At 45.4% G+C, this 23,930-nt stretch overlaps 3 protein-coding genes across 3 annotated transcripts in view; 2 read left to right on the top strand and 1 right to left on the bottom strand.

Annotated features, from left to right (window-relative positions):
- The window catches only part of Tbc1d16 (TBC1 domain family member 16), a 43,556-nt gene extending 26,611 nt beyond the window's left edge, over positions 1 to 16,945 (bottom strand). The window contains exons 1-6 of the mRNA XM_077669900.1: positions 16,719 to 16,945; positions 8,166 to 8,413; positions 5,790 to 6,016; positions 4,131 to 4,483; positions 2,769 to 2,992; positions 1,151 to 1,364 (exon numbers count right to left, since the gene is read on the bottom strand). Of these exons, the coding sequence (XP_077526026.1) occupies positions 1,151 to 1,364; positions 2,769 to 2,992; positions 4,131 to 4,483; positions 5,790 to 6,016; positions 8,166 to 8,369 (1,222 nt within the window). The 5' untranslated portion in view covers positions 8,370 to 8,413; positions 16,719 to 16,945. The remainder of the gene's footprint in view (positions 1 to 1,150; positions 1,365 to 2,768; positions 2,993 to 4,130; positions 4,484 to 5,789; positions 6,017 to 8,165; positions 8,414 to 16,718) is intronic.
- A 202-nt stretch (positions 16,946 to 17,147) lies between these two features.
- Positions 17,148 to 19,432, top strand: Mrpl12 (mitochondrial ribosomal protein L12). The gene is made up of 5 exons (XM_077669898.1): positions 17,148 to 17,329; positions 17,445 to 17,607; positions 17,998 to 18,075; positions 18,543 to 18,674; positions 19,113 to 19,432. The coding sequence occupies exons 1-5, from the start codon at positions 17,247 to 17,249 to the stop codon at positions 19,227 to 19,229; spliced, it is 573 nt and encodes a 190-aa protein (XP_077526024.1). The 5' UTR covers positions 17,148 to 17,246; the 3' UTR covers positions 19,230 to 19,432.
- Positions 19,433 to 22,047: 2,615 nt separating this feature from the next.
- Positions 22,048 to 22,689, top strand: LOC144137884 (ribonuclease H2 subunit C-like). The gene has a single exon (XM_077669897.1). It carries the CDS (start codon positions 22,127 to 22,129, stop codon positions 22,514 to 22,516), a length of 390 nt encoding a protein of 129 aa, XP_077526023.1. The 5' UTR covers positions 22,048 to 22,126; the 3' UTR covers positions 22,517 to 22,689.
- Positions 22,690 to 23,930: the final 1,241 nt, after the last annotated feature.

The raw sequence follows: 23,930 nt of genomic DNA, 5'->3' as shown, positions 1-23,930 counted from the left end.
AAGCACGAAGCTCTCTAGCGCGAGTGTAAATTAGTGTTCCGGTGTTTTAGCATTAGTACCGCAACTACATAAGACGACGATTACTACGACGACAGGAGACGCCAACAACCTCAGCCCCTAAGGTGCTTTTCCCCTAAAGGTGTCTTGCGGCTGTGCTGAGCCCAGTGGCCAGAAGTAGAAGCTTGGTACTTTGCCCTGACGTGGCAGAAGCTGCCAATGAAGCAATATACATCCCGCATTAACATTCCTCAAAGAATGCAGCATCGGGGCAAGTTTCATGTGCTTGGCGACTAATGTCCCACCTCAAGATGTCAGTGTAGATGACAGTACAGAGTGAACCAAAATATTGGCAGCGCAGTGCGGCATAAACTCCTCAGGCTGGGCCCAACAACTACGCGCAACTTTCGAGTTCCAAGGGCACCTATACTCGGGAACAAGTTAAGAGTGGCTATAGCTCGTGTATGGTATCACTCTGCCAAAGCGACGGACCCGGATGTCAACGGGCACGCACATTTCGAAAGGAGGTTGCTATGAATGCATGATATCGTCTGCCTTTTCTCACCAAGCTTGGCATCGCTGGAGTAGTTTATAAGCATATCAAGTCTGAAAAATCACGGAAACGACTCGTGCCATGTTCAAAATATTCCCAGTAACGCGCTACTTGCGCCGCGCGGAGCAACATCCGGCTGCGGTGATGAGGCACAGCGGCAACTTCCGTTGCCGTTCTTGAGTTGTACCTGAGTATGGCGCCAGCAATGAGGGCTCAAGTTTTAAAATTCTGACACTTTCTGCAGTAGATAAGAAATAAATTAGGTTGATAAAAAGATAGATAAGGCTGATAAAAAACAGATAAGAGCTAGGCAAGCCGGGTAAAAGATAGGTACAGGAGATAGATAATACTGATTAATGGTGGGTGAAGAGTAGATACACTTGATAAAATATAGACTAAGGGATAAAGCAGGTTGATAAAAGACAGATAAGGGGCAGAGAATGTCGATAAAATATAGATAAGATGCATAATGTCAACAATGGATTGATAAGATGTATACAAGGTTGATAAAATAGCTAAGAGGCAAATAAGGTTCCTAAAAGATTGGATGGAGGAATCAATAAATAGACAGAGGCAGACAGAGAGAGACTCTCTTCTCACCCGGCAGGGGGCTCTCCTGGCCGGAGTCCGGGCCCTCGGAAGATCCAGAGGAGGCCAGGCCGCTGCTCCTGCCGGACTCGCAGGTGGCCAGGTCGGCGCTGGAGCTACCACTGTGCCGGCTCACCATGATGGCAGGCCCCGACGCAATGCCCGAGTCCGTCATGCTCCGCAGCGACTCCGGCTGCGGCTTGGCTCGGCTGCAGCTGCCGGTGGGCTGCTCCAGTCGAGAAGGGGGCTTTTATTTGTTTCGGTGCGTAGGTGCAGCGGTTTTGGACTCCGCATACACTGTCAGTAAGACTTTGTAAGGTATAGTTTTGGCCATTTTTTGTAGGGCACTTGAGGCTTAAAGGGACCATGAATGAAGACAAAATACAAGTTTGTTTTATTCGATAGATTTGGTGTTCTATAAAGCCCCCCGCACTAGTCCGGAAGCAAACGATGCTTTATTCACTGCGAAATTAATCAATTTTAGCAAAAATTTTTATTCTCGCGCCAAAACGTGCGTTTGAACAACGTTTGCAATGACATCATAAGAACAGGTCTTTCAACTAAACCTAGTGTGCTGCGGAACAAGCCTCATTTACCGTTAGTCAACCTAGATGGTGCCACCACACCGCGGCAAGCCGTTTTCTGCCTTTGGTTTGTTTGTGACCGTATTTAAACCTGGCCTGATTTTTGTTCATGGAGGAAATAATCGTTTCGTGAAACATAGTGCTTGCTCGACAAATATGGTCATGTAAAACACCGTCGCTTGCATCAATCGGCCAGTGTCGTCTGAGACAACCCCAAAGCCCTGCAGTGCTGTGCATCTACATGAAGCATAGTGCGCGCAGCACCAACAACAGCACGCATCAGTACTTCTATGTTTACTGTGCTTTCGTAACTTCCATTGTTTGTCCCACCATTATTATTGCTTTAAAAATAATGTGCCCTAAATTTAAGTACAAATTGATTTTTCGGCAAGCTTGTAAGCCCTGCCTAATTTGCGTTTGCTGTTGCCGGCCTCCGCCAATCACAGAGCTGGCTGGTATGACATCATAGGTTCTGTTGCGGGAAATGAGCTAGTGGGTCGCATGGCCGTTCCCTTTTTTCCTAATTATAGAGCTTATTTGAGTGATGTTTACGTTAAAAGTGGTGTCAACATGATTCTAACTAGGCTACCTTTTGAAAGAACCAAACTTAATTTTGTCTTCATGGTCCCTTAAAGGCATTCTTTGGCCTTGGTACTCCAGTATGTAGCATAGATATCTCCAACCATGATAATACAATTTATATTTAATGATTCTGTTTAGGACGAGGATGGGAGAACAAAATGGAGGGGATGTTCAATTTGCAAACACAACCGTCTTTTGTATCCTCACATGCGTGAATGTTAAAACTGAAATCAACTTGGGCCTATGGGAGTTTAAAGGCTCAATGGAAGGATGCAGGAATGAACTTTGGGGATATCGATTGGCAACTGCGGAGCTATCTATTATGACAAATTAAGAATTTGATTTTGAGCTTGAGAGACCTCGAGGTCTGCGAAACTACTGAGTAAGGTTGCAAAGGAAGACGAAAAGGTCAAGCCAACAAAAAGTAATGCGACTGCAGGGGACCTCACGACTCGAGCGCTCACCTCGTCGACGCTGCCGTTCCACTCCGTGTGCCACTGCTGGCAGTAGAGCACGTCACCTCCGGCCCTGACGTCTCCTCTGTCCTTCCAGGGGGCGTCGGACATGGCCGCTGCCCTCTTCTCGTCAAACTTTGCCGGCTCATTTTTCTCGTCCTCCAAGTCATCACCTGGTGGCGTTGTCGACTGCTCCTTTTCCCGTGCTGTGGGCCCTTCCGGACACTGTGTGCCTGGCGATTGTAAGAAAGTGTGGAGGGATGCAGTTCTGGGCACACCAACACTGATAAATCATGTGGACATCCAATGGCAAAGTGGTACACATAATCCGCATGGGACAGGGGCATTGAGATCAGTTGCATTCCGTTTTGATCAGGCGACAGAAAAAAGCGTAGAAGTGGTACAGTAAGGCTTGATGTTGGGTTAGTTGGTATCGCTGCACACTCAAAGGGAGAGTACATGCGCCTTACCGTGGACAGACAGAAACGATTCAACGTACCGAGTTAGTGAAGCATGAACTAATAACTGGAGTTCAGTCATAATAGAAAAAAGAAAGTATACATGAGCTACCACTTTTGCTGCCACTATGCAAATCCATTCAATTCATATATTTCAAAGGAACTCCGTTTCTCTTGCAACAGGGCGTCCTGTTGAGACCATGGTCAAGGTCACATTACCATACTCTCGCAACCATAATGTGCTGCAGTAGACTACCATCGTGAAATGGTGACAGAGCTGTCACTGAAATTGTTTTTAAGTGCAGAGCACTTTAGGGGCTGCCTTGTCATCGTAGCTCGCTCGCTGGACCCAGGTAGAGCCACACGGCGTTCCATCGTAGCGGCGTAACCCACAGGCTTCGAAAGCCAAGCGGTTTATATAGGCATAAGTGTTCGAAACTCATACACCGCTGGCGCTTGTCATACATCTCCCAGTTGTTTAGCGGCAAAAAAAACTGCAGGTACATTTGAGGCAAAGCATACGTAATTAACCGGCAGTGCCTGTGTTCATTTAGTTAGGAACGCTCGCTGGGTTCATTTTTACGATAGTAAGCGAAAAAAAGTGGCAGTGCAATGCCAGCAGGTGCGAGAAAAAAAGCAAGCACAAAAAGAACAGAACTCCCGCTGGCGCAGTTTCAGGCAGGGGGCATGCGAGCACTGGGGAGGCAGGAAATTTGAAATGTGTTGGGTGACAGCAGTGAGCGGTTAACGGAGCTGCAGCTTATTATGGCGAATCACTGCTCTGCACTTCTGACAGCTTTCACATTGAGTGGAACGGCTTTAATTTTTTTTATTATTGCGTGTCATCTTAAACTGCATGTGACCAGCCTGATCCGATAAACGTTACCGCACTTAGGACAACAGCCCCACCCACCATTGCCGTTGGTGGCGCCTATCTGGTTGAGACCGCTGATCATGGACTCCAGGGCAGCGGTCACCTCCTCCGGTCCGATGGCCGACGAGGAGGAGCCATCGCAGCCCGTCCCCGATACGCTTCCCTCGTCATCGCAGCTGGGCACCTTGGACAGGGTCGAGGCACTGGCAGCCCCGGCGGGGCAGAGGTCGCCCTCGCTGGGGTCAAAGGGCAGGCCGGCCGGCGAGCCCGCGGTGGAGGCGGTCATCTCGGCCTGGTCGCTGGCGGTCCAGGAGTCCAGGCTGCCCTGCTCTTCCTCCTGGGGGCTGCCCATGTCCGAGATGACCGAGCTCACGCTCTGCTGGTCGCAGTTCCTGCGGCAGGGAACACACAGACACCGCAACCAATGAGCGACAACAAAAATTACCGTCCACTGGCGCAAAAAGACAAACACACGGGAGAAAACACACAACACAAAGCGTGTGCTCTCCCGTGTCTTCATCTTTTTGCGCAAATGAACGTAGAGCCTGGATTACCAACTTGCCCAAACCTATTAAGACAAAAATGAGGAAACGAGAAAGTGGTGAGAGAATGAAAAACAAACAGCCTCAAGTCACGGATAAACAAAACGCAAATACAAAAATGTATGTAGACCAGAGGAGCTGCACAGGCCTACGAAATGAAATATGTACTTCTACAAGCAGCTGGGGTGTTGTGGCAAGTGGAACTTCCCATCAGTTGTCACTCTCCTGTTCCACACATTTGTGCTGTTGGTTGTAGTACTTTGATTTGCGCACGATGTACACTCCCAGGAAGTGAAAATTCACCCCAATTGTCCCTTCCTTCTTTTGTTAACTGTCGCTCTTAACTGTACCTTTGTCCTTGCACCGTATGCATCTTGAGAAGCAATGATCCCCCCCCCCCTTTTCGTGCACAGTCACTCATGCTCAACAAACTATTACTCCTGACTGCATGTTACGGAATCATCACATCCATGTTCCATTAAGGGGGGACATGGCTCTTAAAACAGCTTCCTTTAATTGTGAAGTAAACTCAGTGAAACTTGTCAGTCCTGCTGCTTTTTTACACTGATTTCAAATATGGCATTATTTTTTGAGTAAGTCAATTAGTTACCAAGATAATTAGAGATAATTAGCCATTTTTGGAGGAACTGTAGACAAAACAGTGTTAGCCATAAAACTGCGATCTTTATGTTTTCCAATACTATGAACCCTGGTGAGTGCAATAAGAGAAGCGGTTTTTTGATGCACCGCTTGGAACTAATTCTACAGCTCACTGAACTCCAGTGTTTGAAATGGGCGCTCAAAATGGTTCCTTGCCACTGGTGCCACAAACGTATTGGAAAATATGAAGATTACAGTTTTATGACCAACACTGTTTTGTCTATTGTTCCTCCAAATATGGCTAATTATGTCTAATTATCTTGGTAACTAATTGACTGACTCAAAAAATAATGCCACATTTGAAATCAGTAAAAAAAAAAGCAGCAAGACTGACACGTTTCACGGAGTTTAATTAAAAATTAAAGGTAGCTGTTTTGAGAGCCATGTCTCCCTCAACTTTCCATTACCTTTAGTAAGCAAAAGGCCCCTTCTGCAGTCACTCACAATCTACAGACCATTACTCTCGACCATAGACTAGTTTGCAGCCAACACTCACAGGTGGCAAGAGGCAGAGCCGTCGTCCGGTGCTTGGAGCTGGCTCACGGAACCGGCTGAACTGCGCCGGTACCGGTGGTGCACCGCAGTGGGGCTCGGGCAGACGCTGGTACACACGCTGGGGCTGCGACAGGGGGAGCTGCATGGCGTGCGGTTCTCCAGGCTGCGCGGATTCTTCTTCAGCGATGCATTGGGGATCCAGCTCAGGCGAAGGCTCAGGCCCAGCACCTGCGCAGACACCGAGCCGAGCCAAGCCAAGTCACCATTCAATCAGAGCAGCCGATAGGCCAATCCATTTATTCGTCAGCAGGATTGATGCACGGGAACATGGAAGACACACTGTTCTGGCTATAATTCTTTTAGTCCTTTTGAAAGTGCAGTCACAGGACAGATTTGTTCAGCGCTTTTTTTTTTCTTTTTGTACAACAACTGTACAAGTTCTGATTAATTGTGAGAGAACCAGATGTGAATGGCACAGCATTTAAACTTCAACAAGCAACTGACACCACCAGCATGCAAGCACAAAACAAGTTCCGAATTTAGCTGGATGGAGCAGAACTTAAACCACTGCCTCATAAAGTTACTTCCCACTTATTTCATATTTGTAAACAACGGGCCAAAAACTGTAGGCGTTCCTATTTGGAATGACAGCCAGTTTTCAAGCATTGCCATTCTGATGGCCATCACTGCCCACACCAGCACATTTCTTTTCCCAGCCGTTGTTACATTTTTTGTTTCAATCTTTAACATGGTTGCTTTATGTCCTTTCATGTGTTGTCTTCTTCCATTCTTCCCTGTCGCATATACCAGTAAGGGGACACCCGAAATCCCGTGTTCCCACTTATCTCTCATCAACAACACAAAGAACAGACACACACAACATGATTAATCAAGAGCAAAGGGCGATGTGAATGGCTGTTATTGCGTTTGAAACTACACGGACTAGTCAAACCCGAAATGTCAAGTTCAGACGGCTTGGACATAAACACAGACCGATGCGTGTTGCTGTGCGATAACGAATCCTCAGATGTGTTACCCGTCACTTCCCTTCAACAACAGCTGTCCAACTCAGCAAGGCTATTCTACTGTCCGCACAGACAGCCTCTGCCTGGTTGCTTTGCACATGCTTCAAAAACCACGTACTGTGTTCCTCACAGTCAATTGTTCACTCACTTCTTAGTCAGCTTTGATTACGCCCTTTTGAAAGAAGTCTGAGTCACCTTCAGTTTCGCGTACCTGAAGCTCCGGAACCTGCTTTGAAGAAAATGTGTTAAATTTACAATAAATTGTTTTGGTTACACCTTCCGCTTGTTTTGGGCTATTTTTTTGCAGAAACCGCACCGTTCATTTGGACTTGTTTTGTGAAAAGAGAGTACACTTGTTTTCTCAGCTGCATCTGGTCATTCTGCCAATGGGTGCAAGGTGGTTCAGTTCTCATTGAGTCGCATCCAAACAGGTTTCTATTCTCCGAAAAAAAAATCCCGGGTCATACCCACTAACGTGAAACCTGGGGAGGGATGAAGCGTGCAGTGTATAAGTGTATTCTTGGCGCCTTGGTGTTTTTGCCCACGGATATGAAACCGTTGGGGGGGTAGAGGTATACAGCTCTGCTGTAAAAGTCTTTTGTCTTTGAAGCACGAAGCTCTCTAGCGCAAGGCATTGGAAAACGAGTGTCCCGGTGTTTTAGTATCGTGACTAGATAATACTACGACGACATGAGACACCAACAGCACAATCCCTTCATACAGTATCCCAAACCGACATTACTACACTGTATCACTACTAAAGCAGCTGGCATGCATTTGAGGCAACAGCCCAGCTCACTCCACGTTTAAGAAATGTGAGTGCATTGCACATATTTTCCCACTTTTCCGGTTAGTTCAAAAGGCTGTTCATTCAGCAATCTAGAGTGAGAAAGTTGTTTTGAAAATCTTAAATTGTGAGCTGCAGACGATATTTCCTTCAAATATTTGCTGCGACTTCGCACCCTTTTCTGCGATAGATGATACTAAACGTTCCACACAATGCTTCCATAATAGATGATCGACATTCTTTGATACAAAAGACAATAGCATCACATCCAAGTCCTCGCCACGTTTGCTGAACGGTTTAATCGAGTGCCAAATTTTCAGACCACTTGACAATTCAGACGTCTTTGCTGGAAGAGTGTAGTAGTAACATGTCAGCGCCTTTTTGACTGCAAAATTATTCGCAACAGTCTAAGATAGTGGCATGCACTTCATGCGACTCCTTCCGTCACCATAACCCAACCCCTCACGCAAGACATGCAAATGTATCCATCGTTTGCTTGATAAGCCGCACAGTAACGCTTCTGTCGTGATAGAAAAAATAATAGAGCCACCTGCATAATGCTCACCTCATCGTGGTGCACCTTGATGGTGAGGTAGCCCGGGTGGTGGGTCACCCCGTTCTTGGAGGACACGGCCGGGTGGACGCAAACGTTGTTCTTGCAAAAGACCACCTCGCCGTCTGCAGCTGGTGGCTTCAGCTGCTGCGGCGTGCCTGATCCGGATCGGAACAGGTCCGACGCCCGGCGGAAGAGGGAGTGGAGCGCAGCCATGGCGTGCTCCGGAAAGAAGTCCGACCCAGTGACCGCGTCAGTGGCTGCACGTTTGGAAACAATGAGTGGTCACCAATTACCCACCAGAACAAACTACTGGTCGGATGCTAACCAGAAGCTGGGATTAGGATGGCTTTGATGGGAACCCAAAGCAAAAATACAAGTTTGCGTCATTACAAAGGCAGCACATCACAAAGATATGTCATATCTCAACCTAACCTGAACTCGGAACATCAAATACACTATTAACAACATTAACTGCATTAGGAAGTTTGCATCGGAACATTTCTTTTGCCCCAACTTTTCGAAGATTTTGTATAAACTAGTTGGACCTAATGTAGAAAATGACACATCACTTTGGTGTCTATGTGACGATAACTCAGCTCGATTTATTCTTTGCAATTTTTAACAGGGCTGAAAATATAATGCAAATGATGGGTAAAATTTACCTCACATCCTAGGCATCCGTACTGAATAACTTTCACCAAACTTTGTTTTATAATCAGTACTGCCATACTACTCTGACCGTTGAACTGCTTCACAGGCACATCACACATCACATCACATTGACCACAATCATATAGCTTGCGTTCAATCATGTGACATCACGTGTTTTGCCCAAAACTTCACAAGAATGTAATGATTTTCCTCCACATCTTATTGCCATCCCCAACAACTTGTTTCACAAAGCACTAGGTGGTACCGTATAATAACAAGTAATAATTGGTTTTTAAATGTGTGCACTGTATTTTTAAGTTTATATGTTTCGTTTTTATAAGCCACTCCCCCCATTCATGCCTTTGCCTTTGAAGGTAACGTAAATAAATATATATAAATTACCAAAAAATACACACTAACAAGTGAGAGCAGTTTTAACCAAGGCAACTGTAACAACGCAGAATGTTTATAATGAAAGCGATGCAAATGACACTTCCACCAATTTCTCAAAAAAAGCATGCAGAGCCTGCATAATTTAGCTCTATCATGACACCAACGAAAGAAAAGCAAGCTAATGATAACATCAGACTTATATGACGGTGCAAAAAAAAATGCAGTATACTCATACTTTCACGAATGTGTGACACAGACCTGTTTATTGCATTTAAAAAGTTTAGAAACAAAATACGTAGCAATCCAAAAAAATGGCTGACATGAATTATTATGAGCGTATCTTCTCTAACGCACAAAATAACTCGCGGCAGATAAGTAAGCACTACGCCATAATAACAGCTGGCCCAGTGCTATAGATAACACACACCTGAGAAGCTATTTTCCAAAGCCAACCAACACAGCTCAGATATGCCGTCTGATACCTTAAAACTAAAGAATGATTATGCTGCAGGAAATGATAGACCACAGACAGGCCAATGAGATCAGTGATAATCTAGCCTTTGTAATTGACCTTTTTATATTCACTGGAAATTCTTACACGAGTGACACAGATTTACAAAAACAGTGCATCAGACCAAATATCCAAGTATTAGCCTGCGTCCGTTCTTACAGTGTTTTCAAATATATTTGAGGGCGTAACTGTTCAGCCGACGTCTTTCATAAACAAGTACAATGTAATCGCATAATGCTAGCATGGTCTAAAAAGGAAAAACAATTGCACAGGCCTGCATGAGCGTTAAAGACAAAATAATTCAAAATATAGCAAAAAATATAAGGTTTATTCATTCAAATCCTTGTAGACACCCTCACAAAAAAATTTATAACCCCCCCTTTCATATAAAATTTTTAGACTACAAAAAAGCATTTTATTCTGTAGGCAGTGATACCGTATTGGAAGTATCGCAAGAACAGAAAATAAGGAGACCTTACATAAGACTATTGGAGGACATGAACTAGGAATACATGGGCATAGGTTGATCCTTGACAAGAATAGTGAAAAGTTCGCAATTAGGAAAGGTGGTGTGAGGCAAGGTAACACTATCTCTCCAAAACTGTTTACAGCCTGTCTAGAAGGGACACTCAGGCAGCCTGACTGGAAGAGCTCAGTGTTATGGGCAAATGAAGAATATTTGAGCTACTTCAGATTTGCAGATGACACAGTTTTGGTCAGCGAGTCTGGAGAACACCCGCAAAATTGTGCTTCAGGACATACACTCTTCTGAGAAAGCTCGGTCGGATGATTAAAGATAAATATCAATAAATCAAAAGTAACGCGAAATAGACATGCAGAAAGCACCACATTCACCCAAAGTAAGGAAGTGTTGAAACAAGCAGACAAATTCAACCACCTTGGACAGGTTAACAGTGCTGACCCCACGAAACACGAAAAGGAGGCATGGCACAGAGTCGGCATGGACTGGTGTGTCACACACCCAAATCATAAGTGGCAGGATAGTAGGATACCCGTGTCAATGAAAAGAATGATGCACAACCAATTACACTGGTTGTGCATCATTCCGGTATAATATGTATACCGGTAATAGAATTACTGGTATACACATATTATATTACCGGTATTACATATTACACCAGTAATAAAATTACCAGTATAATATGTAATCACCAGTAATTCTATTTCCGGTGGTGACATGACATGCAGCAGAAACTTGGAGGCCTACTAAACACCTAGAAATAAAACTAGGTCAGCCCAACAGGTAGCAGAACAGAACATGATAGGAGTGACTCTAAGGAATGGGAAGCGAGCCTCCTGGACCAGGGAACAAAATGGAGCAGAAGATACCACAGTCCAAGTAAAGAAAAAGAAAAGGACTTGGGCTGGCCGTAATACGAGTCGGGAAAGCCGATCTTCAGTGCTTATTCGTGCCCCTCAGGAGCGACGACGCTAAGCCGTGCACAGTCAAGCCAGAGCGTTCTTTTCTCAATAACGAGCGAACGTGCCGGCACGCATCGCCAGGCGCGTGAACGTGCCACTTCGTTGTCCGCGTCTCTACAATCATCACCATTGTCCATGTTGACGGTAAATTAGAAAACCGCAACATCCTCCGTGCCCACCAAATGTTCATTCACACAGTTCCAAAGGGCACAATAGTTGCAGCGGTCTAGTAAATTCCCGACCACCTGCTAGCTGCACTTTGCACGCTCTAACGTGACCGTCCTTTCCTAGGTACACCTCATTGACTTTGCTGCCCAGTCTCCAGAACATCACAGGGGTTTTGTCCTCTCTGACAACAACTACATCACCTGCCTTGACATTGCTGGCAGGGTGTACCGTTCCGCTGTGAGCACTTCGCAAAGCCAGTAGATAATCTTTCTGCCAACGTTTCCAAAAGTCATTGACCTTTCGCTGCTTGTGCTTCCACAACCTCAAAGTTTCACTGCAGCTAACAAACGGCCATGTAGTGAGACGAACCGAGAACCGGTGGATGATTAGGGTAGCAGAGTGGATACCAAGAGATGAGCACAGATGAAGGGGAAGGCCAATAACACGATAGAGTGATGCAATGTGCAAATTTGGACGCCAACAGTTGACTCGAGCATCGCAGAACAGGAGTGGTTTGAGGTCAATGGGTGAGGCCTTCGTCCTGCAATGAACCTAAATAAGCGGATGATGACAACGGTACGACCATATGTCGAGAAAACAAAAATTTTACGTTGAATGGTTCAAAGAAAATCTCACATGGACTCAACACAAATCAGCTACGGAGCATTCTCTAAATGCGTAGGTGTCGTTTATAGTACTGCACTCCTAACGCCACTTCGGTCGAAACAAAAGCAATACAATTTATTCAAAACTTTGCTATAGTGTACTTGTGCGTTGCACAACAACAAAGACCAACCAACCAGGTAAGTGTTCCACGAAAGCCAATCCTTCGCAGACACTGTAATTACCCAGGTCGCTATGTGGACCTACAAACAGGTCCATTGTCTGGGTGTTTTGCCAAGCTCACAGCTGATATGATACACTGATACAATAGTGCTGATGCGTATATAGATAAGATAAAGGAAAAAGTGTAAACTAAAAAAACTAGTCATTTTTTCTACTGCTCACTCATGTGGGACATTAGATATGCACCAAAAACAAGAACAAATTACACAAAACAAATTTTACTTCAGGTGACAGAAATATTAAAGTTATATTTTATAGAGATCAATTTCCCCTATCTATACTTGTACATGTCCCCTTCATTCTACCTCCATTATGAAAATTCTGTGCAGTAAATGTGTGAAGTAACTCGCGTGAACTGTTTTTCAGTAAATTTGAAATGAAGGTTACCATAGTTTTATCTTGGCACTTTCTTTTTAACACTTCCACTAAATTTATTTTTTAACACCTAGGACCCAAATTCAAAATTAACTCCACAGTACTCTGTCTGTTTTAATGTCCTTGTAATTAGAAGGTTACCTGCTGCTTTTTATTTCACTTTTTAATTACGTATTATGTTGCTTTGGACATCCCGGTACATATGAAAACCAACAATGTTATATTTATTAAGAACTGTATTTTTTTTCTTCAATAAAATGAACGCCATGTTTACGTATCACTTTGCCACAACCTTTCAGAGTTGTTTTGATCCCCGTAGATACATGTTGCTGACAGCAACACCTTTTTTGGGTTTCTGTTCATAGCAATGTAGCATTGTTTTTCACGCATATATTTTCCTTTCAATGCAGCACTAGCAACATTTCTTTTTTTTTTGTCCCTGTTTCCGTTGCATCGCTGCCTTGTAGTGGTCTTCCGACTGCAGTCAAGCTGTTTTTCCAACTTTTCGCCCCCTGGTGACCATCCAGACAATCTTCTCCCCAAAAATGAATATGAATTTAAAGACTGAAATTGAAGCAACAACTTCAACAAATATTGCTCACCGACTGTGGTTTCTTGAGTAATAGACGCCCTATCCTGCTTTCACTCTGTGCGTAGACTGGGTCACCTGCTTTTGCGTCAATTTTTCATTTGGGCCCTCCATCATACATTTATCATGACACTGTGAAATGAATATGTTATGGACACCGTTTATCTATCAGCATTTCAACTTGCACTGCTAAAGCTATGGCTGCGTGTATATTATTTCCCATATTTTACTTACGGTTTAGCCTTAAAACTAGGCATGTTTTTGACGTACTATATCTTCAGACCGTAAAAAAGAACACCTTGTAACGGGATCTTTATTTTTTTCTTGAATGGCAGTTGACTACCTTTTTCTAGCATGTTTATTTGCACTGCTTGTGCAAAAGTTTAAATAGCAGTGTGTAAATATGAATTTACATGTGCAGTGACTGTGTAAAAACCTTTTTGCGCTTCAAGCAATCTCGCAAAAAGGGAGCCCCGATATATACAAAGGAGGGGAAGAAGCTACTTTAAAATTGCATTAAATGCCCTGCAACTCATTTTAGTCGGTGCATGTTATCAATTTCTAAATATTTCCCCATATAAAACAGAAATACCTGCTACTCACGTTGAAACCTCCGAGCAGCAAATTTAAACCTTGCTTTTCCTTTTCCTGGAACACATGATTAGGCAACCATACTTTAGACATCGGCCCCCACTACGGAGAAGAAAAACGCGCGCAGAATTACGGGACAAAAAGACCGGCTGCAATCCGTTTGTAACTGGGGTTGAAACAAGGCCCAGCTTTTGGATTCACCGATGAATACAGAGCCCACCTGTGCCCTGCAGACACGAACAGCACTAGGTAACAACCAGGAAGTAATTACAACAATCAGTACCTGATGTTCCTTTTGGTTTTGTTTTTCATTCCTTCAAGCGCTCTGTGCTGGCTGATGGATACTCAGACTCTCCTACAATACGAGCTGATTTATGAACGCATGCAGTGAAAATCGCAGTGCGTGCACGTTGATACTGGAAAGGGTAAAATGGTTCCGAAAAATCAAACAATGCGACTTTTGGTGGAGAAGGCATACGCTGCAGCTGTAGAACACCTGGCCCACATTCTTGAGTAATGTACATAAGCCGCTCACTGCCCATTCCAGTAATAGTATAGCATGTTTCTGAAAGCTAACAGAACTTTCAACAGCAAGTTCTGATATGCACTGGTTCACACAACAAAGCTACTAATTTATATGGTTTAAAAGAGGTCATGAAGAGAAAATACGCTTTTGTTCAATATGAAAAAATTAGCGTTTGGTAACTTGCTCAGGTCCCGTGCAGCCATGAATGATGGTTTTCCTAAATGAAATACCTCAGTTATTTGTTTAAAGTTTGTGACAAAAAATGGCATCGTTAATATCAAGACAAAGCAGCCCTTTTCAAAAAAACTAAACCTGTATTTTGTCTTGATGGCCCCTCTAAGTTTTACGAGAACTGATTCAAATTATTGCATGAGCTATATGATCAAACTGGTAAAGCATTACCTAATTGGGAGTTCCCCAAGACTGAAAGTCTTGCAGGAGTACTAACATGTGCTACAAGCCGTGCAAAGACACCAGGGTTGCTTGCCGCCGTAAAGCCAATACGGACTGGTTCTCCCAATAAATTCAAGCGCTGAGAGGACAAAGACAAAGGATAGGCAGGATGAGCACGGCACAGACTAGTTCTCCAAACTTTCACTGCAAGCAACCGACTGTTTTGTCCTGTGGCCACCATAATTTGCAACAAAAATGCGGAAAAAAGAAACAGCGATACTATGTTCACAGTTTCACACTCATTATTACGTATGCACCAGATGCGAGTGCACGTAGAAAACCCTTCCTCAGAGACCAGGAGTCGCAAAGCCAGCGTGGACTACATTTCCAGCAACAGAATAGCCCTAGTGTCCTTGTCAAAATGCCAATGTGCAACCTGCCAACAGATGAAACAACTTTTGCCGAAAATAGCGGAAGTATAACACGTGCGGTAGAGCTAGAAACTGAGCTTGACATTGTTTAACTTTCTTTGGGTACGAGAAAATGTCCAGGCAGTGCCGTACTCTGCCGTTTTTTTCGTTGTGGTAGTGCAGCTCTTTGAATTTTCGCATTCGATGCACTGACAAGATGAGCCTCAGGTAAGAGGCACAGTGGAGAGGTGTGATGGTAGCTTGAATCGTATTATGTCGGGCTCCACAGCCAATAGAACTCAAAGTGTCAGCCAGGAACTATGCAGCAAGATAGAAGACAAATTTGCCGATTAATATTATTTTAGATTCAAGTATTCTTGTTGGTTGCCAATGATGACGTATCAAATCACTGCAAGCCAGATAGGAAAGTGCAAGCCAAGTCCGGTGAAGCAATGAGGCATGTGTACTGAAGGGCGGTTAGACTTAGTGATGATGCCCTGGCATAATGTGATAGGAGTTGTCCTTTTTTCGTGATTAAGATATGTAAAAAGGCAAGCATGTTGCTGTCATGCTCGGTCTTATGAACCAACGAGGCGTGGCTTGTGGCAAGACGAAGAGATTGAATGGCATATGGAGAAGTCTGGTGAGAATTGCGACAGCTAAAAGACGGTCAACATGCTCAAACATACAACACAAACACACCCGCTGAACTTGAGAAGTGCCTGCAGCTGCGCAGGAAAGGGCAAGCGTGTTCGTAAAGCTATGCACATCACAGGAAAGCGACATCTTCAGCGAATGCATTTCAGCATTCACTGGGTCTTTCGAGGAGAGGTAGGCTGATTTTTCTTCGCAATTTATTCAACGTCTCTGTCTTTAAGGTCCCTGCAGTTCAGAGCCCGCGCTGCAAACTTTCGCTCCCCGATGCGCGCGTAACGCGCTTTTGGGGTCACAGTTGGTCGTTTTCCGGGGCACTCAAAAGAAACTCGCCGGAGTTTTCGGCAATGCACCGAGATTTTTAATCCGGTGTGGTAATACGTTTCACCGCATGACATCCGAGCATGCACATATTGTCGGAAGAGCACTTTCGCTCGCGTCCACACTAGGAGTACGTTAAGAGGGACACCGAGTGCTTTACAACTGGATATATAACGCTTTGAGCTAGCAAACTTTCGTGTTGATTCATCGTTGTCCGATTTTTTTTTACGCGCACACTGACTTATTTCGAAGAGGCGTGTCGAAAACGTGTCAAAAATGTCTCCCCTAAAACACTCATACATGCCGGCAGCTTTTTTTCGCGCAAGGAAGCGGCGAAAATAAGTACTAGAGAACATCGCAGCAGGCTAAAATCGATAAACACGCCCAGCTAGAAGCCGTGGGAAACCCAGCACGTTTTTTTCGGCAACACGTAGACGATCGGCAGTAAAGAAAGCAATAGGCCGACCAGGCTCTTTTCGGCGACAATGAGTCGATCCACGCCAGCTGCGCGCCGATTCCCTGGCATCGCGCGCGGACTGGCAGCAGCCCTCAACAGTTGGTCGCCGCAACAACTAAAATAGTTGGCCAAAAGCGCCCAGAGCTCGCTGCGAACGACCAGTGCAGCTTAAAGCGACCGCACCAACTGGTGAAACATCGAAAGAACCTCGTGCCGTATAAGAATTCGACTCACATCTGCTACGGAGACGGCGGAGCAGGGACCTCCCCCGTCCAGTCGACGTTTAACTCCATGATGTTGACAATCGCGCGGCACGTCATCATTAGTCGTTCGAGGGAGGCTTGCGATTGTGACTTTCCTTTGCAACAGTCACCGGAGCAACTTGATTAATAGCAGAAAAGCGGCGTATTTCGCAGTTGACGAGAGGCGCTGGCTCGCTTCCTTTTTCAAAGGTCTGTTGTTTACTGTATGAAACTCTATGACTGCAGCAGACAGCACAGACGCATAGCAGGCCCGCACTCATAACTAATCAAACTAAAACTCTTCGAAAATAAAATTACTTCAAACAATACATATTCTATAAATATTTATTTTGTGTGATGTTATTTGTGTTTATAAATTTAACAGTTATTTAGCGACTTGTTTTAGTAAATGCGGGACTGCTCCGGAGCCCGAGCGGCCGAGCCGCCGAGCAAGCATGTGTTTTTCGGCGTGAGGGCTAATAGTTTTCGTCCCGTGGGTTTACTTGAAAATAAAACTAAAATGTCGCTTTCGTTTACCCTGGCCCGCAAGTACGGTCTCTTGCGAACAGCCGGAAAGCACTGCATTCGAGCAGTAAACGCAAGGTAGGCACTTTCACGCCGCACAATGCGGTCGCGTGCTGCACATGTTCTGCGATGCGATTTGAACCTATTTTGCTGCGCGGTAGTTAACTGTATGCATCTCGCCCTTTGCTTGCAGATGCCAGGCCCCGGTGTTGACGAGGATGTTCAGCGCGGAAACGTTGGCGCAGCCTGCTCCCAGCAACGAGGAGAGGAGTTATCCCGAGAAGATCACGCGAATAGTTGACGACATCGCCAAGCTGACGCTTATGGAAGTCGCCGACTTGAACGACCTTCTCAAGGTAACGCGCCGCGTTTTGAAATCTCTGGCTTCAAATTTTGCGTGATTAACCGTTTAGTTGGTTTACTCTCTGATATAGGTGAGCAGGTTTAGTTTAGCATAGCAAAGCGCGGTGCCCGAGTCGCCTGTAAGCGCGGTAAACCGCCCTGTCGTTTCGATGGGTAACCGCCAACAATCGTCGACGCTGATCAGATAACAGGGAAAGCTTCTCCTACTAAAACTCACGAGGCAATAATTTTTTTCGGTTCGCGTGTTCATGCCAACTCCTGTCGCCCAAGCCTGTTATGTTCCAAGTTCCATTGCTTGGTGGCCGCTGCTGAACGCGACAGTGCGCTCATGCTTCTAATGAACAACGTCTCTCTCTTTTTCTTTTTTTTTGTCTCTGGCGCAGAAAACGCTGAACATTCAGGAAACCCCGATGATGGCTGGAGCATTTGCTGCCCCGGCTGCTGCTGCTGCACCACAAGAGGTTGGTGCGCATGCGTGGTGAATCTCCGAATCCGTGGAATCCGGAAGAAAACATCGTTTAAATGTTCATATCGCACGCTTATGAAAGCAGCGCAACCACAAACAACGGAAATCAGTAAAGCACTCCTGTGGGACACGTTAGGCGGGAGCACTCACGCTGCTTAGGCTGTACTAAAATGGGACGGAGATTTTGTGCTGGAAAATCGAGAGCTTATTTGTAACAGCCGAGACCACTGGAACTTATCATCTGCAAAGGAAGATACTGAACATGCTGTCCACAGGCAGTGAAGGTGAATTTGTGTTGGTGCTTACACAAATCGCTTGTTTATAAAGATGTGTGACGATCGTTTTATTTCCCATTGACAGCTGATTTTAAAACGTCTTAAATCAGCGGAAGAGAAAGCTGCATTTTCCTCTCAATGCATGGCTGAACTCTGACATTCTTTTTTTTTTACCTCGAACACGCAGGATGACGAAGTAGCGTCAGTGGCCAAGGTGCAGACGGCGTTCACCGTCAAGCTGTTGAAGTTTGACGAGGCCAAGAAGATTCAGCTCATAAAGGAAATGAAGAACCTGATCGAAGGCATCAACCTTGTCCAGGTGACTACTCGACTGCTTTTCTTACCCCCCTTTCCCCTCAATGTTTAGCATGCTCACTGTAGCAATTCACTTATTTACGTTGTTGTATTGTCAAGTGTACGTTATCACAAATGTGCTGTATGCCAAGTCAAAGGCAGGTAAAGTATACGTGCGCTGGTTGCCAAAAAGAGGATGTTAAATGTGGTAAAAGGTGTAGGGATGATATAAATATGTTTGCGGGCGAGTAAAAGGCAAGACTTGTGCAGGTAGACAGGATACGAACAGACCTTCATGCAGACCATGATCCGGACTAACATGACAGTGATAGTGTAAAGAGCATTTGCAGTGAATTGCATTACTTTGTGAGCATCAGGCACCGAGTGTTAGAGATCTGTGTTTAATAGAGTGCTGTAATTGCATGTTGTGTTTTGATTGTTGCGAAATGTGCGGCTCTTTCAGGCCAAGAAGTTCGTGGAGAGTGTTCCCCAAGTGGTGAAAGCGGACTTGGCAAAGGACGAAGCGGAAAAGCTGAAAGCCAGCATCGAGATGGCTGGTGGAACGTGCGAGATCGTCTGAGGAGTGGCCCCACATGACGTGCGCTGTGTAGAGACTGTACAGATCTTTTTGACGAAGAAGTGACGCGACTTTAATCATGGCCCATGGGCACCAGTACCATCAGTAAAGTTGGGCATTTTCACACATTGTTTATGTTTGCAACGATCGCCTGTGCCTGTATAGCTTAGAAATAAAATAAACAATTTATGTGTTATAACCTATTATTCGTCCTGTGTGGCACTGCACGCGTTTGTTGACTTTCGAGTTTGGAGTTTAATGAGCGGAACCCACGCCTCGGCTTTGCCATGGTGGAGGACTATGGATCCCTTTACGCTAGCTCAGGGAGCAAGAACAATATAGGAGGGGAAACGAGGCTTCCTAACACAGCCAGATAATGTCACAAGCGCTCGTCATACGTTAAGCTAGCGGCATCTGCCGCGAGTGAAGAAACTGCGGGGCTGCCACTTTCAGTATTGCACTGCACAGCCACAGAAAGAAGTGAGGCCGCTATCATTTCGTCCATCAGGTGACGCTATTCTCTCCGTCATCGTCGCAGCGACGAAGCTTTGCAGTCTGCCTTGGTTTTCGTTGTGACATTATCAGGTCGCTCGCCCGCGCTTACTGCGATGGGCCGTTTTGCCTCCTATGTATTCTTTCTCCGTGGGCTAGCTCAACTACTAAACTTTCAACAAAACTTAATACAGAACGCGTGGCATTCCATCCTGACATGTCCACATGACTTTAGGCTAGCTCAACTAAATTAAAAATTGTGGAAACGGGTATTGCAACCCCATACACTTTCCCCAACTACAATTTGTGACCCCACAAAATGTGTTGAAGGAATTGGAGTTTGTCGAAGTAGTTTTCTGAAACAGCTAGGCAGGTACTAGATGTAAATTTAAAATAGATATGCGAAAACTTTAGGCTTGGCTGGCAGGCAGCGAGGGTAGGTGCAATGCTAAACCAATGTTTATCGAGGAAAATTCAGTAGAGGGAAATTTGCTGATTGACTATTGTGCTTGGCGAGAGTTATGGCGTCACAAGCTGGGCTGGTTAAACCAGGGTCACGTGAGAAGTTAAAGGGCGAAAGGGGCTGGCCAACAATAATCCAAGAGTAATATCCTACTACCTGGGAACCAGGGCCGTACCCAGAGGGGGGGGTTTGGGGGTTTGAACCCTTCCCGAAATCTTTTCCAAGTAGCACGTAAGCAATACTTACTGCTGCTTTCAGCAAAACTATCCCCTTCCCAAAATCCATAACCCCCCCAAAAAAAATTCCCCCGCATTTCCCCGAAGGGGAGTATGAGGAAGTGCGAAGCACGGGGTGATGCTATGAGGGGGAGTTTGTTGAAGTTTGGTGGCATTTTGCCCGTTAGTTACATTAACACCCCCTCGTGATCACGTTCGGCTTAACACGCCTCGTTTGTCCCTCTGCGGAAACCTTGGTGAATTAACGTGTATGTTCGAGAGATGTTCGAGAGGGAATGTGCCGCTGAGTCGCCAACGCACGCCGCTGACGGTGTAGTTTGAATGCGTTAAAGATATAAGGCGCGTTACTAACAGTGATATCAGCGTCGCGTCCGTGGCTTAGTCGGTAGAGCGTCGCGCTGAAGTCCTCGGATCGAAACCTGGCGCCGGATGCTGTTTTTTGTTTTTTATATAGTGTAGTGGCCTGGCTGGCGCGCCGCGAGAGGGTGTTGCGAGCTGGAGAGTAGTTTAGAAGGCTCTGGAGAGTAGTGAAGGGGCTTTAGGAGAGTAGGCGAGGGGGGAGAGGAGGCGCTATGCGAGCGCCCTCACGCGTCGGAAATCCGGCGCCGTTGCTAGGCGCGGTAGCTAGCTCCGTTGCTAGGCTGCGGACGGAGGACGGCGGTGGAAGCAGGAGTAGGCCCGACTAAGAAGTGCTTCGCACTTAAAAAAAAATTTCCGGCTATAGCCCTGTTGGGAAGCCTTCAGGGATATGTATTCAACCACAAGCATTGCAAAAGCGACCAAGTGTCAGACATTGCGAATCTGTCGCGCGTGAAACTCACAACCGCCTAGAAATTGCCATGTGCAGTCGAACCTCGTTATAATGAACACTGAAACTGATACAGCGAATTATTGGCTATAGCGAACTAAATACGAACTTGGTTGGTCACGGTTCATTTCAATGACACTTATTCTTTTATAATGAAAGTGAAACTGTGAGGTCCGTGCCCACTATGGGATATAACGAAGAAATATTTGACCAATTGGCTCAGAAGCTGCTTGGGAAAACTCCCAACGCCCAATATTGCAGGACTAGAATAGGCCCCTTTTCCCTTTGTTCGTGGACGCAGTGGAAAACATCCTGCTCAGTGCTGTGAATAGCCACCAGACAAACATCTCTTCCTTCCTCAAAAAAATAGGAACGCTGGCCTGTTGTGTCACATGAACTTTGTTCTGTTGTGATTTCCGTTTTGATGTTCTGGTTCGTTGAGCTTGAGATGATGTTCTGGTTCGTTGAGCTTGAGATGCGTTTTTGTACCAAGTATTTTCGCGGCAGCCAGATTACCGATTAGCTTGAACCAATTTTTAGCTCTATTGCTACAACGAATATCGAATATAGCGAACTAAATTACTGTCCTGATACCCCGAGGTTCGGCTGTATTTTGCTCCTGGGCACCAGTGTATTTTTTAGTGTTATAATGAAGCTTAAATTTCTATACAAAAGGACGATAGAACAAACGTTGGGTGCAAAAGCGTTCTTTGGATAAGATCATAGAGATAATATACTGATAAGATGCCCGAATTTTTGCTCAACAGTGCGTTTCTTTCAACGGCCACCAAGATACATAGTCTACCTAGCGGTGAAAAATCAAAGATGGTGGCAAAAGCAGTAGCTTTTACTACACGGGTGCCGCGAGTCGAATGCCTGTGCAATCTACGCGTTACGAAAAATGGCTGCCGCCGCCGAACTCAAAACAGGGAGCGCGAAAAATGTGGACGTCCACTTCTTTCCTTGCGACATTGAGCACAGAGGTGCTGCAAAAATGACCACCTACTTTTCGCCGCACGTCGAAACCGTTGAAGGGCAGCCGGAGGTGCTCAAGTCGCAGTTCCGCGGCCGCCCGCTCAAGGGCCGGGAGCTGGCTTTGCCGGACGGATACGCCGGCATTGTGGCGCGAACTTCTCCCACGGATTCGGTGACCAAGTCCCTTTACGTGAGCGGCAAGTTCGACAAGATTACCGCTTGGAACTGGGGTTTGCCGCCCAGCGAGGAAAAGTGCCGCAAGATCAACGACTGGATAACCGTCAGCCGGGCGCTGCACGGACAAAGCGACGACTGAAAAAGCGGACCAACAGCTGTGTTGTGAATTTGTCTTTTTACGCACGCGCTGCTGTTTCAGCGAGACCTCAGAAGATGGAAGTCGCCCAAAATCCAACCCCAATCATGGTTTTATGAAGTTGTACTATTAAACATCTTGGAAACGTCATGGTCCGTTGGCGTTTCAGACGTGAAGTGCTTTTCCGTAATGCACGGCATAGTTTGTTGCGGGAGGTTGTCACAATAGCTTGGAGCGGACCTATCAGCGTAAAATGCCAGAAAGAATAAGTAACTCACCCGAGCGTCTACGTCAGACAATTTTATTGCAGTACAGTGTGGTAACTCGGTCAAAAAATTGGGACACAAACCTTAAAAGCATAAGGTTGGGCCAGTTGATTGCTGACGAATTTATCATACAAGCAAGCATTACACAGGACAAAGCCAAAGAAATTTTGTTATGCATTTACTGGCATACGTACAAAAAAAAAAAGAAAACAACACCAGAAGTACTGCTAGACATTATGCAAGTTTTTTCTCTATTCTAACATGTAAACCAGGTTTACTTTTCTGTTGCTTTAAAGGGCCCGCAAATATAGATAAGGGCTTACTTCATTAAAAATACTGCTGTGTTATAATAATGATGCCAATTTTATTGCAAGCTTCAAGCAAATGATCTGGATATTAAGGAAAACAAATAAAGCAGTGGCGACACTCTTGATCGCCAAGTAACACGACTGTGTAATCAAAGTGACGCAGCTGTGACCACGTGGAGTCACCCACAAAAACGTGAACATTCAAATGAAATGAATCGAAACCACCTCTGAAAGGCCTTTGTTGCTGCACTGAAATCCTGAGACCACTCAGCTTGCATTGATTTTCCGCAAACACCTGCTCTCGGTTCAAACACTATGTGGTCATGCCTGTAATGCTTTTCTGACGGAGGCAAAGAGCCAAAACGCTGTGTGTTCGAGATTTCGGCGCACGTTATAGAACCCCAGGTAGTCGAAATTCATCCGAAGCCCTAGGGCCACTACGGCCCGCCTCATTTCCTGTGTAGCATCGGCACGTAAAACCCCACAATCAATCCAATCAATCCCATAGTGTCATCACTAGTTGAATCCTGAAAATTTAGCCCTCGCAACCCCTCTGCTGTAAACTCTTGCAGAAGACCCACTGCAACTGACATACTGCCAGTACCATGACTTCCAGAACTCCTAGCGGCAGCTGTGTGACACTGCATTGCCATGGTGCATGATGGGATAGTGTGGTTGGCCAAAATGACCTCGCCTAGTGCCACTAACAGCTGCATTGCAATACTTATAGCTGACAATTTCCAACAATTCAAATTTGCCTGACATTTCCAGCAAACGCTAACTAGAAGCCCAGGGCTAAAAGAACACAGAATATCCACGGCGGTCAATAAATGTTTAGGGCAA

Source organism: Haemaphysalis longicornis, unplaced genomic scaffold (assembly GCF_048455015.1).
Source record: "Haemaphysalis longicornis isolate Haplotype H1 unplaced genomic scaffold, Haemaphysalis longicornis Haplotype H1 scaffold_5, whole genome shotgun sequence".
Lineage (NCBI taxonomy): Eukaryota > Metazoa > Arthropoda > Arachnida > Ixodida > Ixodidae > Haemaphysalis > Haemaphysalis longicornis.
The sequence above is the reverse complement of the archived record's forward strand: the minus strand, read 5'-3'. Positions and strand labels throughout refer to the sequence as shown.